We start from the raw sequence: 18,280 nt of genomic DNA on the forward strand, positions 1-18,280 counted from the left end.
AAAGTATGTACATGTAAACCAAGTAACTTGCAGGAAGCAAAGTAATATGACATAAGCCTCTCAAATCACAGGCTTTTTTGTGTGTGCGATCTTTCTGATAAGAACTCTTCATCTTCAAAAGACTTGGTCTTTCGATAGTTATTGAAATTCTTAAAGCTAACAGATTCTTATTTGGGAAACCAGAGTTAAAATATTTAAACTTGTGTTCATGTTTTAGTATGATCAAGTAGCTACTTATATAAGCAGATGCTATTAAACAATTGCATTTTGGAAAATGGAGCTTTGAAATTTTTAGAGGTGGGACACTTAGCAGGAGAAGACAAATCTCATATTTCTGGAATTATTCAGTGTTAGCCTATACATTCTCATTCAATACATATAATGAGCTAATTGATGTTGCTGAATTTACTAGATTATATTTCTAAAATGATTGCTACAGCTAATTAAAATATTAATTCAGGTCTTACTCCTCTGGCTGCTTACATAACAAGCTTGTTCATTTTCAGTGGTCCTTGATTCTGGTAACCTTTTCTCTTAGTTTGAAATAGAGATGTTCCTTCAGCAGGGGAACTGTAGATTGTCACCAGTTAGGCAGTCTGCTAGCTTTGAAGAGGAGATTTTCTGTAAGGTGCTGGGTGAACTGTAAGAAATTCTCAAGTGATTTCTGTGTCCCATGTACTTCTAGCCTTCAGTCTAGCAAGCAGCCTTTCTTCCTTGACTGTGGGAAGCAGTTAAAGCTCTTCCTGGGTTGTACAACAGTCGTGCCAGTCTTGTGACTTCTGCTCCTACACAGGACTTTGCAGTCAAGCAAAGGAATATGTGGTGTGGGTGTCATGTTGGCATGCAGTGGCTTTGCAGAAATGCTTCAGGAATATATATATAGAGAGAGAGAGAGAGAAAACGAATTCCCTTTTCATATTAAAATAAAAATTCCTACCAAAAAAAAAATGGCTAAGGAAGCAGAGGCATTGGGAGGCAGCCTGAAGATTGGAATTGCAGAGTGATCAGCAGAATAGGAAGTCAGAAGGCTAGCAGAGGGCTGATGAAGATAGTAATTCAGTAAGTAGTTTTAGGTAGTGTTTAATCTGAGTCAAGATCATGACAGGAGGGGAAATATATATATATATATTTATATATATATAAAAAAAAAGTGTGTGTGTATTTACACACACAGAGTCTGTAAAGTCATACGTAAAATAACCAAAAGGTGGGGTGTTTTTTTTGTAGTGTCTGGCAGCACATTGACTGCATGGGAATTGACCGGCAGCATATTCCTGACATATATCTGTGTGAACGTTGTCAACCAAGGTGAGTAGTTCAGATAATTTTGAACTCTAAAACAACTAGAACGAGTAGAGAATATTTCAAAACAAAACAAAGTAGTCCTGGAACAACCAACAGTTAAAAATGCAGACCATGTGACATAATCTTGAGAATTTTAGATGAAGAAGCTATGTTTCTGATGCAGATGACCTTACCAGTCTGCATTCTCTTGTTCAGTTGTCATTGTTTTACCTCACTAGATGATAGGGTTAAGCAATTGAAACACTTACTGTCATAGCAATGAGTCGTGGATCCTTTCTCAGGCTGGACAATATACAGACAATTCATTCTCTTTTGTTTCACGGCTATCAAATGTGGAGAACCCGTAACAGCAGTGCTTCCAGATCAACTGCTCCACCAGTATTTCTCATCTTTCATTTTTATGGCCCCATTCCAGTATGCTACAGTGTTCACCTCCAAGGACTTCTTGCTCTGGAATGGGTATTTTTATGCTCCCTCTCAAACCTGAAGTCCTATGACATGACAAGGAGGGTATTTAGTTCCATGTAGTAGGTAGATTATACCTGCCTTTAATAATAATTGTTCTGGGATACAGAGCATAAAATGCTGTCGGTTAGTTATGTTGCACATTGTCAGTTAAACAATGAATAAAAGACGTGTGTTCAGAAAACATTTAATTACAAATAAATTATATTTTTCTTCTGGGAAATTGCTTGAACCATACTGTCTTAGGATCTTTGTTATTATATTGTGATGATTGTTTTATGGAATCTGCAGAAGAATGGTTTAATGCCTGTTCAGTTGTAATCCATGGGCCAACTGTCAGTCTTTCTTCTGAGCTACCTATATTTTTACTATGTTTTGAAGTGATTTGAATACCCACACGTGCCTTGTATTACAGTGAAGTTCTGTTTAAATACTTGGATATATTAACGTGTAAGTGTGAAACTTATTTTTTTTAATTTCAGGAATTTGGATAAAGAAAGGGCAGTGCTGTTACAGCAAAGGAAAAGGGAAAATATGTCAGGTGGGTAAAGCTTTTAAAAGATTTTTTCTTCAGTAAAGGTTATAAAATAAATTATCAACTGCATAGATGTAAGGACATATACACAGTTCTTTGTAATTTTGATAGCCTTCAGCATATAAAGTTCAGTAAATCAATACCTGCTGCGTGACTATTGTTAATAAGAGCTTTATATCAGAATAGTTGAAGTTCCAAGTCTTTTCTTAAAAGATGTCACCACCAGTTTAATTGTTGGGGAATAATTCATTCTGAACATTGTTAAAGTTTCTTAAGAATGAATGTAGCTTTTACAGTAACAAGAATACTTTGAGTAAGCTACTAAAGATAGATGGGAAAGTTTGAGACTACTTCTGGGATGAGAGGGTTGCTAAGTCCACTTTCTTTTGCGGAAAAAATGACTTCATGTTTCTGTCACTTCTTCCTTGACAGTGTAGATAGACTACTTCTATCCTAATACTATCATCTTAAAACTATTCCATTACTGGTGATACTGCTGTCTCTGATGAAGAACTACATAATTAAATGAGCTTTAAAACAATGTAACACAGTTTTGAGGGGTAGTCCTAACTCTAATTTGTTGGTTCTAGATTTGTGTATGTACATTGGTATTTTTGTCAACCACAAAAATTAATAACAACTCTTTGATAACCTAATGAAGCAAGAAGCTTTTTAGTCTTTATATTTTATGAGATGAGCTCTACTACCATTTACAGAATGTCAAAGCTCAACTGACATTAATTTGTCAGGAGTTCTGTCAAGCCATTGTCAAAATGTGTCACGGGTTTTGTTAACAGGTGATAACTTTAAAGCTCTGTTGCAAAAGTCATAACATAGAAGACCGCCTAGAACTTAACATGTTTTACTTTCAAATTCTGTCTCTGAAGTGCTGGGGGTTTGTGCAAGCTGCTTTAGTCAATTAGACATTAACGACTTATTTAGAACACCATAATAATTTCTGTTTTTGTCTGCTTTCATTTTAACAAAACCAAACCTACTTCATAAAGTTTTGGTTGACCTGCTAGATGAATTTAGAATTCAAAAATAATTTTTGCTGATTCCAATAAATATACTTGTTCTATTATGTTATAACTCATTAAGTGGAATGATATTTTGAGGCTAAATTTGAATTTACATACAGTACACAGAAAGTCAGTGTTCTGAGCTATTTAAGTCATCTCTTAGGGTTTGTAGTCATGCTATTTGATCATTTACTATAAACTTAAGGAAAGAAAAGTAGCCAAAATTTTACATAGAAGCTGAAGAGAGAGAACCTTCTTAGTGTTCAGCTTAATCCTTAATTTTGAATAGTCTTTTAAATCTGCTCTGTGTAGTCAATAGGAAAAGAAATGACAAATGGTAAACCTTAAGTATGAAAACAGTTTTAAAAAAACAAACAACTATCCAGTTTAAGCTGTGACTTAGTGCACTGTTGATTAAGTACTAAAAGTCACAGTAATTAGAAATTAACATGTTCTCATGTTAACATGCTCTCTGGTTAATTTTCATTCAGCTAATACACTTGCTTGGCTAAATGCACTTTTTGTGTGTTGGTTGATGTGACGTGGTTCAGTCAGGCTTACAGTAATTCTAGGTATGTTCATATGCCATGAGACACTAGTAAAAACAGGCAGTTTCAATAGATGGTGTCAAGCAGAAAGAGCAAAAAAAGGCTTTGATTCCAATGGACTTGTTAATTCAGTAACATTCTGGTGCTTTCAAATTTTTTTATTATTTTTTTTGGTGTTAAATTTCAGGTTTTTAGAGGCAAGATTGCCTGGTCTGTGTTCTCTGACTAAATCTGTATACAGAGGTTCAGAGGCTTATATATAATAGGGCTTTTCATTTAGATGTGAGAATACTTTACCGTGTAATGGTTTTCATTTTAAAAAGACTTGTGAAGTGTTGCTGCTATTAGCCGCATTGCATCCGGAGCTAAAAAGTGGGCAGCAAGTAATAGATCAGTTGTTTTACCTCAAGAAAAGAGCCTTTAGGGAAATGTGTCCCATGATGTGGAAGTGGGCGAGTGTCTTGTGTGCATAACCACATGGATTTTCTTCCTTGCAGCATTCCTAGTCTATTGTTCTGGGGCCCGCGGTTGTATAATGTTGCTCTCTGTGGATTAGGTTGCTTGCTATGGTTCAGTGCGCTACCTTCGTTAAGCACCTAAATTTTTCAAGGATGATTTTATTTAAAGATACAGTAGCCAGATGTGTTACTTGTTCAAGGATGTTGCTCCAAGTGGTCTGGTCTTGAAATAGGTGCTGATGCAACCACTTGCTGCTTACCGAGAAGAAAGTCTGGGCTTGTAATTTTTTGTGAAACTTTTGGAAACTTTGTACCTTGCCTTCCAAGATGCAAAACCTTCGCTTAGTGTGCTTTGCTAAGGCTCTTCAAAGTGAAAGCAGGTTATGTAGGTTAGGAAGGAGTGTTTCAAAACAACTTGGTGTAATTATATGTTTGATTGAGGTAATTACTCTTTTACAGTAAGCTAGAGCACAGTGTAGATAGACAACAATATTGAAATGGTGTTTCCCTGAGGAAGATGGTGTTCTGTGGGGGCTTTCAGGTTGGTTTTTTTTTTTTGGTTGGTTGGTTTTACCTGTGACATGATGTGTAATGATGCTGTAGGCAATAGTGTATGGGATATAACATTGATGATTTTAAGGGAGATGATTCTTTGGGTTTTCATTTCTCAATTGTTGATTGTTCGGCTGTTCGTTAAAATTAGTTTTTGATTAGACATTTCTTCGTGTTTTTTAGTGATAGTTCATAAAATAGTCCCAGTAGAGATGCAGACAAATTAAGATCACCTATATATATATAATACGTGCATAAATATCCCCACATCAACTTAAGATAGGTAAAGTATAGCTTTGTCTAACAAGCTTAGAAAGAAGAACCAAGATAGTAAAACTGGATTGTTTACTGTTCACAGAGGAATCCTGTTTAAGGAATGCTGTGAGCAAGAAAAATCCAGACTAACCAGTAGCTGGATCTCTTTATTTAGAGAAGTTTTCAAGAATAGATAGTACTGTTGAGTGCACTGATAAAGGCAACGTCCTTTTGAGCTCAGAAGGAATGTTTTCTCTGCTCTCATCGTAAGTATTCGTAAAGCCTTCCCCTGTGTGGTTTCAAAAAGTCACGCTTAGTGTGAAATGCTCTGAAGGCAGAATATTTGGAGAAGCTGCTAAAATGTGAGAAGCCTGTACTAAGCATACATGAAGAGCAGTCTCCTATCTATTTGTACCATCTCTCTTCAAATCCTCCCCACACTTGACAGCCTTTCATCTTGACAGAACTAGGGTAATCCTGTTTCAGGTCAGGAAATGTATTTGTCTGACATAAATGCTGATGTATGCTAAACTTCAGACTTTGGCTTTAGGTCTTCGTGTCACAACAGAAAACAAAAATAACAGTTTGTGTATGATCTTGTTTTAACAAGGGAAATAGACTTCCACTTTTCTCTTCCTTGGGAGTAGCAGAGTGTTATCTTTAGGGGATTTTTTTTTTGAGCAACATTGACATATTTGCCCTGAAAAAGGAACTCGACACTAAAAATTTCAGCTGAAGTAGTTGATTACAACTTGCACATGACTGATTAATAGGCTTTCAAAAGAAATGCTGGACAGTCATTAATTTTAATCCTCTCTAGAATATCGTCATCAGAGAATCCCAAAGCTGTATTACAAGTAAAGGCCTTATGTAGGTGATGAGTTGACTAGTAATTCTTTTTTTTTTTTTTTTTACCATTTTTGATTTTGATTCTACTTTTGCTTATAATGGAATGCTATAAAATAATTCCATTTAAAAAAATGAGTTAGTCTGGTATCTTTTTCTTACCTGGCATTGCAAACATCTGCTAATTACTAGCTTTTCACAGATCATTCATTTTCATGCTGTTAAAACTGTTGGTGAATTTTGTGTATGAGTTATTGAAACATTTGGCAGTATACATTTTGGGCTTTCAAAGGCAGGCGTAGAGTAGCTAGTGAATGTTCTTTCTATGTTATGTCATTGCTTACAAAATGTTCTTTCTTTTAAAGATGGGGATACCAGCGCAACAGAGAGTGGTGATGAGGTTCCTGTGGAACTATATACTGCTTTTCAACATACACCAACCACAATTACGTTAACTGCTACAAGAGTTACAAAGGTCAATGATAAGAAAAGGAAAAAAAGTGGGGAGAAAGAGCAGAACATAGCAAAATGTAAAAAAGTAAGTGAATGTAGTTTCTGTTTTTCTGTTACAAATTATAGCTGTGTGACGTCTCTTACCAAGAGACACTGGTTTTAAAATCCAGGTTATGGTTACTAGTATTTTACTACCTGGGTTTAGATTAAAATGTAATATTCTGTTGCAGTACATGGTACCATCTTCCTGCCTTTTTCCACTCTCATAAAATAAGATGTAGTAGCCGTGACAGATCAATTTTATAATTGAGATAAAATTTGTAAGGAGGAATTATATTTTGCCAAACTGCTTAATACAGGTAGAGGTGAGTCAAAGCAGGCTTCGGATAACCAAAGAAGAATTGTCTCTTCAGTTGTGGTTTAAGTTCAGAAGTGGTTATAGAATCACAGAATGGTTTGGATTTGAAGGACCCTAAAGATTGTCTAGTTCCAGCCCCATGCTGTGGGCAGAGAGACCTCCCACCAGACCAGCTTGCCCAAAGTCCCATCCAATCTGGCCTCAAGCACTCCCAGGGATAGGGCATCCACAGCTTCTCTGGGCAACCTGTGCCAGTTGGGTTGCTGCCCTATGTCCTGATATGATTTTACGTTTATTTATTTGAGTTGAAATTGTATGGAAGTGTGCTGTCAGAAAGTTAGCTACTAAAATAATTTGGTGAAGAGGGTGTTGTGATAATACTGTCTGGTTGTGAGCAACATACTTTCTATGTTAAGAAATGAAGTATGTGGGATTTCCTAAACTAATGAGTTGCTTTCTGTGATTAAGTTTCACTGGCTTGAATGAGAATTTTGTCCTTTAAATGTAGGAGTGAGAAATAATATTTCCAAAAGATACCAGTAACTAAGTAAATATTGCCTTTTGAATGAAAGGTTCTGAATATATATTTTACTACATTGTATTCTACTGGTTTTTGTCTTCTACCATAACATAAGATAACTTAAAGAATGAGATTTCAGAATGAAAGTGAATTTCACAGGTTCTCTGTCACCTGCTTCCCCCCTACCCTCTTTCGATAATTACTGCAGTAAAGGATATGGGCTATTCACAGACTTAACCTGCTAAGTAAAGGGTGTTCCCTAAGTAACTGTTGAGTTACTCCTTGTTGCATTCTGAAATTCTAGAGTCATGTTGTAATGTGGGAGAAAGGCAGGGGTACATGGACTACTAGCACTGAAATCCAATGTGCACTTAGTTTGAAATGCTGATTTTATTTTTTTAATATATTTTGTGGGATAACCCACTGCCTTGAGATTTGAGTAGCTTGTCTGTTTTCTTCTTGCGTGTTGAGAATGGTCCACTAAAGAGGAGGTAATTGTTAATAGGTTTTGAATTGCGTAAGAGATTCTGTATTTCCTCCTAAAAAATAAACATAATTTTGTTTCAGGCATTTCGAGAAGGATCCAGGAAATCTTCAAGAGTAAAGGTAGTGTGATTCAGTGCTTTGTTTTTGTTATACATCTTAATTGTATGTTACTGAATGCATAGTCCTAAATACACTGATGCTTCATATTAAAGTACTAAAATACTCTTAATAATGAATTATGTAGTTATCATAATAATTTTATAGGTATAAAAAGCATGTTTTTGTTCTGCAAAGTTAACCAAAATAGCATAATGTGAACTTTTTTTCTTAAGAATACTTGATACTCAAGAGCCAGTGGAGGAATTGGGGCACTTCTGTGCTATGCAAGGGAACAAAGTTCCCACATGCTTCATCTGAGCTTAGTAACTCCAACTTATCAATAACTGTAAGCAGCAAAAGAATGAAGCGACTGTGTTGCACTTGAGAGCTAAGCTAGCATTTCTGCTCTGTCATACACAGATGTATTCATCTGGTGGGACTCTGTTTGCTAGTGCTGGCATAGTCTCTGTAATGATCAAATGCTGGCATCGTGTAAGGAATGGTGTTGGGATGTCTGCATTCTAAGACTGAAATGTTATAGCAGTCTTCAAATTTTCTGTGGGAGAGATATATTCATGGTGTGAAAGCTAGATAGTTCCCATAGTTTATTCATGCTTGAAATAAATACAAGTAGGACACAACTTAGGCTTAAGATGTACCAGATATGACTGGGACTTGCAAGTATGAAGACAAAATAAGGAAATCAGAGAATAAAATCTCAATTTTGTCTTTATGAATTTGGTGTTTGTGTGGTTCTGTTTCTTTTTTTAAACTGCATCACTTTGTTACACTGTTTGTATGTATGGTTCCCTCAATGCACAAAATAAATGTTATTAGTAACAGGTAAATTAAAGTACTGAACTACTTGCTGTTTTATGAATGTTTAATAGTGTCTCTGCTCAGGTGGATAGAAAAGGGAGCGTTGGCTGCTGCTGTCCATAAGGAGCACTGGTTGGCTGCAGCCTGGCTGCTGTTTGTGAGGTCTGGAGGTACAATGGTACTTTCTTTGAAAGTGAAAGGACCCGAAGCACTGCAGAAGAAAATTGTTTAGTGAGGAACAGGCAAGGGGAGAAAAATGCTGTGTGCAAAGCCTGTAATGTTTGAGTTTGCAGCCTTTGCACCTTATTGTAGTGGAAGGATTCGTAAAGCTTTATAAGATGTGAAGCAGGAAGATGTAGCATAGCCCTTGAAGTTGAAAGTGGTATATCAAATCTGTGTGTAATTGAATGGAAGCTGGAGTTCTTTTTATTTGTATACGTTCATAAAGTTGAGTAGAAAGGGAGATTTGACCTCCAATTCCTGCACTGTTAGATTCCTGATGCAGGGCAGTTTTGGGAGGAGACAATGTCAGTCTCCATCCTCATCCCGCTAAAAGCCAGAATCCCTGTTGAAAAGGAGTGTATTCCTGAACATTGGTCAATGTTTATGAAATGATGCTGTTTATAAAAGGACAAATGTAATGCTATTGAATTCAGTGGAGTGCTCTTAAATAATACAGAAATTTAAACTGTACTTCCCATAGAGTGAACTTTCCCTTCCTGTAGCAGAGGGAAAAGTGCATGCAAAGTATTGTTATGACAGAACTCAATTATCATAGTTGTTATATATAAATTTAAATCAATGGCATACTCTTGCCTTTTATTTTGTAGCATGTTGTAGACATATTCTGAGTTTCTAGCTTACTAGTGGGAACCTTTCTTTCAATTAATAAATAAGTAAAATCTTAACCTTATAATAACAAGTTGCTTACTCTAATTTATAGGGCTCGGCTCCAGAGATTGATCCTGCTGACAGTTCGAACTTTGGATGGGAAACTAAAATCAAGGCATGGATGGATCGTTATGAAGAAGCAAATAACAACCAGTACAGTGAGGGTGTTCAGAGGGAGGCACAAAAAATAGCTCTGAGATTAGGCAATGGAAATGACAAAAAAGAAGTCAGCACCAGCAATCTGATTTTCAAACCTCCAGTAGAGGTAAGGAGCTGTGCCACATTGTGTCATTGTTTGTTGTGTGCTTATACCATGACAAAGATAACTATTTAGACGCTTTAAAAATAAACAAGTAAATAAGTTCACATTCATTTCCTCTATCTTGTCTCACCAGATCTAAGCATCAGAGTTACAACAGCTTTTTCAGAGTTTCTAATTGATATTCATACATGCTATATCACTCCTGATTATAATCAAACTTACGTACCAATTTTCATAAAATAATTAAAATGCTATACTAAGCCTGAAACCTGAATTGTCCTTTAAAATGTTTGTTGTGGAGGGAATAACACAGTAAACTTCCTTGTTACCGTTTGTCTGATGTGTAAGGAATATCAGGAATGGTTAGAGTAGAAAGAAGCATCAAAATTTGATATTTTTTCTACTATGTGTATCAACATGTTAATTGCATGTGTTTTTTTGAGATGTGGTAAGTCTGTTCTGGATTTTTAGATATTCAGATAGAATAGAATTTCATTTTCATCATGAAGGATGTTGCTGATGGTAGGTGGTATCCCAGTACTGATGTTTGACTCTGTACTCTTGTGATCCTGTAATTTCTAGTTTATGAAGAAATTGTGCAATGTCTTTCTGTCTTTGACATCAGTTAATGATGAGCTTAAAATCAGAGCCATATAACAGACCTTAGCATTTTGTAGCAGAAATCTCAAGGAGTAGTTACTGTAGCAGATTAATAGAAGCATCTTTGCTTCTTTTCCTCAAAGACCATCATGGCATATGGGACAGCCTCCTTAGAGGAATATCCCTGCTTACAGAGCCTTTTGCCTACATAGAGGCTACTTCCTTTTTGGTTGACGGTGACAGTTTTGAGAGTTCACTAATTGTCAGGGTATGTATTGGTTTTTAATTAAAAGACATCCTTCCATCTAAAGATACGGAAATGAGAAATTTGCAAACTTTCTCAGGTTTCTTTTTTATTATTTTGATATTTTCCTGTTCTGTTTTTTCCTTGAATGAATCATGGATGTCCTTGTATGTTTGCATGTTCTGTTTTGTTTGAAGGAATTGAAGCCTTTTGAAAGCATTATGCAAATGAATGCAGCAGTCAACGTGTGCTGACAGTTAAAAGTACTGTGGGATGTAATACTTGAATTGTGAGAACATCTGTATGCTGTGATTTAGCTGTACTAGAATACAGGGCTAAGGCATTTTTTGAATCTAAGTTCGTAACTAGTTGCATTGGCATGGGAACAGGACGGTTTGATCAAATTAGTCTGGAGGTTTAATTACAACAAAATTTTCAGTTCATATAGCGGTGTTCAGTGGTTGTGAAAGTATGATCTGCTGTTAATAACTTTCCACCCATTTTTGCCATTATTTCATAAATTAACTTCTGTCTTTATAGAGTTACGTGCAAAAAAACAAGAAAATTTTAAAAGCTGCCAAAGACTTGCCTCCTGATGCACTTATTATTGAATACAGAGGAAAGTTCATGCTCAGAGAACAATTTGAAGCTAATGGATATTTCTTTAAAAGGTTTGTTTATTTCAAATACGTTCTAATAAGGTAACTACTAAATGCTCTTTTGCCAAACTTGTGCCTAAGATACAAGTGGGTCTTGATTACCGGTGGTGCCTTTCATTTACTTGTTGTCTGATTAAAAATAATTGCAGCTGGTATCTGGTGTCCTCCACTCTCTCGTGGATATCATTATAGCTCTCTTCAGGAAATAGTTTCTTCTTTCTTTGTTCTTACCTGGCTAAAGGATTCCTGCGTTCTCAATTATGCAGATATGCACCTTAACCCAGGGATTGACGGGTCCTGCCATCCTAAAATAAACAGGAAAGTAGTGGTACAGACTTTTTTTGAGAGAGAGATTTTAATTCTATCAGGGTAAGAACAGAATTGAACGCAAGTCAACATGGGCTTTTTAACTGCCATGGTTCTCGAGTTGGTAGGTTACAGAGTAATGCATGGCTACTTCCTTCTACCTGCAGATCATTGTCAGTGCTGCCGTTAACTGCAGGGACACAGGCACTTGGGACATTGCAAGAGGCTTGCTGGTGGAAGCGAGCGTAGAGCTTTTGCTCAGTAAAGACAGGAGGGTTCCCAGCGCCTGTAGTAGCAGAACTTAAAGTATGTCTTGGCAGAGTGTTTAGATGCCCAATTCCTTCAAGAAGGCTGGGTGTTAGTGGTATCGCAAGATCTAGACAGGGTGAAGTGGTTGTTTTTATTTTTTGAGGTGATTCTGTGAGGCACCTACATTTCTACTGGAGTTTCATTTTAGAACCTGTTACAAGAAAAGCTTAAGAAAGATGTAGATTCTTTACCTTGTCTCTTCCATGTTTAGCGTTTGTTCCTCCCTTTCAATCCCATGCAGAAGAATTGCATTTAGGGCTGTGACTCAAACTTTCGGTAATCTGAAAATATATTTGGAAAACATGAAGCTTCAAATACAAATGGGTCATTCTCAGATTAGCCCGCAAATTCAGCATATCTTGCCAACACTATTTCACATTAGTTAATTTTGTATCAAACAGGCTGCATTTAGAATTTTTAAAAAAAGCTCTGGTTTTTCTTGTCTGTTTTTCAGGCCATACCCATTTGTTTTGTTTTATTCCAAATTCCATGGGCTAGAAATGTGTGTTGATGCAAGGACTTTTGGAAATGAAGCTCGATTCATCAGGCGTTCATGTACACCAAATGCAGAGGTGAGCATATACATGAAATTAAGCTTATTTACGTTTAATGTCCCCTTTCCCTTAATTTTTTCCAACTGATAATTTGAGCACTTTTTACAATTTCTATACAACAACAACAGTAAAACTTCATTGCAGTAAAATAATGTTCTCTTTTACATAGGTGAGGCATGTAATTGAAGATGGAACGATTCATCTTTATATTTACTCCATCCATAACATTCCAAAGGGAGCAGAGATTACAATAGCATTTGATTTTGATTATGGAAATTGGTAAGTATTTGAGCACACTGTTCATTCAATAACATTTAATGCCTGTTAAGTTGTGATGCATTCAGGGTGACCTTGATTTTTGTATCATTTACTACTTTGTGTGCATTAATAATGCCATGCTCCTTGAGTACTTATTTTTGCAGTGAATAGTGTATGTTTAGGCAGGGTTTCTTCTATATTTTTATTACGGAATATCTGTTGCTAATTCTAGCAATATTGTAGTTACCTATTAGTAATGCAGATAACAGGCAAACTTGGGTGAATATGAATAAACATGGACTATGAAAACTTCTCTGTATATAGGTGCCCCATAATGTGGGGAGAGCAGAAAAAATCTGGAACTACACAGTAATGCCCTGTTTCGGAGTGGCTCTGTAGTATAACGTTAGGAAGATGGTGTCTGGAATTTAGCTACAAATAGGGGATTAAGAACACTGAAAAATACTGAATGCTTAGTGCCTTAAATTCTGTAACATAATAAACGTTTTTCTGAATATAACTGCTGCTCCTTTTATGATCTGGGGAAAACTGTAGTAAACTGCCATTATTTTTAAGAATTCCTTTGAAATGATAAAGGAAACTATCACTTAAGTTCTGCTTACGTACAAAAGATCTGTTATTTAGTCACCTCTTTGAAATGTGATGGCAAAATAAGGCTTTTGAGACCCGTGTAGACCTTCTTATAAAGTAAGGTGTGTCATCTTGTAATGATTTCTCTTGGCTAGTAGGAAGTGTTCTAGAGCACTGGTACATTGTGCAGGAACATCTCAGCTGACACCAGCTTCGAAAACTGAAGCACTGAAGAGTATAATTCTATACGAGAAAATTATCAGCTTATGTGTTAGTTACAGTTTTAAAAAAATCTCTTTGCTGTACAGCCTAATCAAAATATGCTTTCTTGGATTTATTTACTTGTAGTAAATACAAAGTGGACTGTGCTTGCCTCAAAGAAAATCCTGAATGTCCAGTCCTCAGACGTTCTGAGCCTACCGAAAACATCAATACTGGATATGAAACCAGAAGGAAAAAGGGAAAGAAAGAGAAAGATGTTTCAAGAGAAAAGGAGACTCAAAATCAGAATATCACATTGGATTGTGAAGGAGGAGCCACCAAAATGAAAATCACCGATAATAAGCAGAGGAAACTTTCTCCCCTCAGGCTCTCCATTTCTAATAATCAGGTATTGACACAGAAATGATTAGGAAGCAAAGCTTTTAAACACAAATATTCTAAAACTCTTGTGTAGTCACTAAAATAATTTTAATAAGTCAGTGAAAAAGGGATATGTGGATTTATCAAGAAAAACAGAATGATGAATAAGCTGTTTAGGTCTTTTATATTATTCCCAGTTTTACTTAATGTTTGATTGGATTTAAATATTTTGGTTCCCTTACCAGTTTTAACTAGACATTTTTTTCCTCCAAATTTCTTTGTGGATCTCTGATGCAAAAGCCTCATGTCATGCTTTCAGGAGCTCCCAGGCCATCATGAAATGTAGATAACCAAAAAGCCACGTTACTCAGAAGTGTAATATATTAAAACATAACAATAAATAATACTGCTCCTCTAACAAATAAAACTTCAGCCCAGCATATTGAGCGTTGGCTGCAGCTGTCTTGTAACTTGATAAGGAATTTAAATAGAGTTTAGAGAGATGGGAGGAAGAGGATATGTTTTGAAGTTAGTGTGGTAAAGCTACTTGGTAATACCATGGTAGTCAATTGTTAGATCTGTCTTTTTTAATGTCAGTATGAAGGAACTAATGAGAGAGAGATCCATGAAATTAATTATTAACTTAGCTTTGCAGAGCAGCTGTTAAAGAAGTATTTCGCATGAGAGGATTGTTGCCTTGGTAACTATCTTTGTTGTTGTAGAGAAAATGCAATTTAAACTTTCTTTGAATGTGGTGGCTTGTGATGATGATTTAAGGGGAGAGGGAGAGAGTTTTTGTTCTGGGAGGAGAGATTTTCAAGTTTTTCATCTTTCAGTGTCACTAGGAGCAAAGGAAATACAGTGAAAATGAGCATGTTTGACACCCCCCCCCCCCCCCCCCCCCCCCCCCCCCCAGTTTTCATAAGACAATCACATTGTTCTGTGGTTTTAGTAGCTACGTTGCTTTAAAATGCTTGGAAGTCCAGAAGGCATGGCGTGTGACTGTTAAAAGTGATCTGCAGAGGCAATATTTAAACTTTCCAATTTTACGTGACTTTTTTGTTGCTTTTTAACTGGTATTTGGAACCTTCTCCTGGGCTTTTAGCACAGCATATAGTGCTTTGACAGAGCAGTCACAGGAGAACTCAATGTTTTTTCCAAACTGAACTTAACAATAAGAATTAAAGAATTAAAACAATAAGAATTGTGAGGATAATAAAGCTGTTAAACTGTGTATATAAATATAGAGGCCCAGTCAGTCAATTGATACCTTCTTTCCTGTGACGAAATACATAACATTAAGGTAAAAGAAAGGATATAGGCAAATGTGCTTTAAAGACAAATGCTAAGGAGTTCTGTCTAGTCACCTAATCAAAAGGTAAAATTGCATGTAGGGCTAACAAACTTAACCCTCAAAGCTACTCTTCTGTGTTCTTTTCTCAAACCAAATAACCATTATTAGTTAGCTAAATTTTGTTTCTCTGTGGCATGGCACTGTTATTAAACTATAGTGAGATTGTAAATGGAAAATGTCACTTCAATGAAATACACTCTGGAGCTCAGAAGAAATTCCATATAATAGTATGTTAACTTCTCCCTTTGACATGACAACATTCGTTGTACATCATTATAATGCCTTTTTTTTCCAACGGATGTATAATGTAAGCTCCTAATTCTTTAACTCTTTAAGAAGTGGCTGGATCAGTGGCCAGTGTTAGTGCCCAAAAGTTTCTGTTGGACTGCAGGTTTAATTCTAATAATCTGGGGGGTTGGGGGTGGGTGGGTGGCTGGGGATGGGACACCAAAATTTCAGTAAGATCAGTATGCTTAAGAAAAAGATACAGATGTGTCTAAGCTCAGATTGAAAAAGATCTAGTCAAGTGGTTATATTTACAGGTTTATGCAAAGGTACAAGTGGATGTCAGCTTTTTTACATTTTATCTTGATATATTGGCTTGGTTACTTTTGAAGTAGTGATCTGAGGATTCTTGGTTCTGTATAGCTTTTAGTATTCCCTAGTTTGCAGGAGTAGTGGAGCTTCTGTAAAGCAGTCATTTCCATCTTTCAGGAGCCAGATTTTATTGATGATATAGAAGAAAAAACTCCCATTAGCAATGAAGTAGAAATGGAATCAGAGGAGCAGATTGCAGAAAGGAAAAGGAAGATGGTAAGTTGGGAAGCAAGTAGCTGCCTAAAGTTGTCACTAAGGCTTAGTGACACCTGCTCTTCCCATGCTAATTGCTGCCTTTCTGTAGGCGTTTAGAATCTGAGTATATATGAAGTCAGATCCTTATATGATCTTCAACTTCAAATGCAAGGCTTGCTATTTGAGTGAGAGCATTTCATCTGGCTTGATCATTGCTTTCTGACAAAAATCTGCTTTTATCTTCAAATGTATATAACTTCCTATTGCTTTAAAAAAAAAGTCTGTAGAAATCAAGTAGAATTGATTTTCTTCACTTCTTATTATTGCACATTATTTTTAATGGCTGTTTTATAGATGGTACTAATTTTTTTTGAGTTCCCAACTTAAAAAGCCTCAGAAATCCTTAATTTTCAGAGGTTGGTATAGAACAGTGTTATGAACACTGGTATTATAAAATGTGCTTTTGTGTTGGGCATTCAAAATGTGAGATGCTTCAAATAGATTAAATCAAAATCTTGACCAAGATGCATAATGCAATACTAGTATTTGGAACATTCTAAATGCTATCATTTTGCCTATGCTCACTTTTTGTATACAGTTTTTATTTGGAAAACCTTTTTCTTCTAACACTTCACTGCTCATGACTTTAAAGTGTTCTACTTGTAACCACTCTTCTGAACAGACTTATTTTGCTTCTTTGTACAAGAGCATATCTAGATATGTGCAGCTTTTGCACATGCATTAACTTAGTAGGGAGAGAGATGAAGTCTTTCAGAAGTATGGTTCAAAACTTCTAACTTGCACCTGTTCGAGTGTCAAAACCAACTATTTTCTTGGCCATGAGTTTGTTGTAAAGACGATCTATCACTTTATGAATATTGCACACTGATTCAATTCTAAATGCTACTTCGCATGTCTCAGGTAGGTTATCTTATTTGCAAGTTCTCTTTCTGTATATTTCAACTTCCTTAACTTCCATTAATAGTTAACTGTTTATGTAGCAATTCAGATCTGAGTTGGTGTCTTATAGACTAGTGTTGGTAGGCTTGCCTTCTATGAAGCTGTCAACCCAAGTCAAAGACTACAAACAGCAATGATTGAGCACAAGTTTGGCAAGAATTTATTGCTAAATCCACCAAATGTAAAAAGACAATTCTGATACTTCCCTCCCCACCCTACCAAAACAAACAAACAGCCAACTCTGGGGCTGTGTTCTGATGGTAAAATATAAAGAAACGTGCCTTTGTATTCTCTTTAAGAACTGGGTGTTTGTAGTGGTAATACTGTTACCCTGTATTAAAAGGAAAGCATCATATTCTCGTGTTTTTGTGTAACTGTGTGTGCCTGTGCTTAGACGTGTTAATATGGAAAACCACTTGCAATCAAGTACATAGACGAGTTGCTGTTCTTTCTAGACCTTTCACAATTCTCGCTTGCTGTCCTGCTATTTTTGATACAGTTGTACCTGAATTGCACGGACTTGGGTGATGATTAGGCATGTCAGGAGAGCTAAAAATTTCAGAGAGGAAACATTGTCAACATTTTTTCTTGTTGTAATTTGTTATACGAATGTACGTTGAATAATCTCTTTTTTTTAATCTTTTCTGACTTGAAGCTAAACACCATATAGTAGCACAGAAGGATAAACAAGAAAGGGAACTGGTTTTAGGGAGGAGAGAGTAATTCAGAGGTGTAGTGAATGGATGTTGTACATGGTGAGTTGGAGGTTGGTGGGGGAGGAATGTGGAAACAAAGATGAACATTTAACATCTTTCTGCTGTTGAATCAACAGTCTAGGAAATGTTATATTAAAACAAAGGGAAGTTGGCCTTCAATATAAGGTTGGCCATGCTGCCTGCTGCCTTACTCCCCCACCTCCCCCATCTTCCCTAACAGGTTATTTATGCTACACACAGTGTGCGATAAGGATTATTATCCTTTTGCTTTCCTTGAAGTTAGTCTTGTTTTTGTTTTCATATACTTAAGAACTGAAAAGTAAGTCATTAGACCTTCTACCTCTTCTTTATCTTACTGACACTTTTTTTCACTTTTTCAACTTCTTCGTTCCAGTGTGTTCTCTGTTGGTGAATTTTAAATTGAATAGTATTCAGTTTGATCCAGAGACTATATGCCATTATGTAATTCCTTTATCTCTAT

The 18,280-nt window shown here is 36.1% G+C and overlaps 1 protein-coding gene across 7 annotated transcripts in view; it reads left to right on the top strand.

The window, feature by feature from the left end:
• Positions 1 to 18,280, top strand: part of KMT2E (lysine methyltransferase 2E (inactive)) — a 67,504-nt gene that overhangs the window by 26,932 nt on the left and 22,292 nt on the right. For all 7 annotated transcript variants that reach the window (XM_080575336.1, XM_080575338.1, XM_080575339.1 and 4 more), the window contains 10 exons: positions 1,228 to 1,308; positions 2,253 to 2,311; positions 6,352 to 6,524; positions 7,885 to 7,923; positions 9,665 to 9,877; positions 11,259 to 11,389; positions 12,447 to 12,564; positions 12,716 to 12,825; positions 13,744 to 14,005; positions 16,046 to 16,144. In XM_080575336.1, the coding sequence (XP_080431462.1) occupies positions 1,228 to 1,308; positions 2,253 to 2,311; positions 6,352 to 6,524; positions 7,885 to 7,923; positions 9,665 to 9,877; positions 11,259 to 11,389; positions 12,447 to 12,564; positions 12,716 to 12,825; positions 13,744 to 14,005; positions 16,046 to 16,144 (1,285 nt within the window). The remainder of the gene's footprint in view (positions 1 to 1,227; positions 1,309 to 2,252; positions 2,312 to 6,351; positions 6,525 to 7,884; positions 7,924 to 9,664; positions 9,878 to 11,258; positions 11,390 to 12,446; positions 12,565 to 12,715; positions 12,826 to 13,743; positions 14,006 to 16,045; positions 16,145 to 18,280) is intronic.

Source organism: Anser brachyrhynchus (genome assembly GCF_964034855.1).
Source record: "Anser brachyrhynchus genome assembly, chromosome: 1".
In the NCBI taxonomy this organism is placed as follows: Eukaryota; Metazoa; Chordata; class Aves; order Anseriformes; family Anatidae; genus Anser; species Anser brachyrhynchus.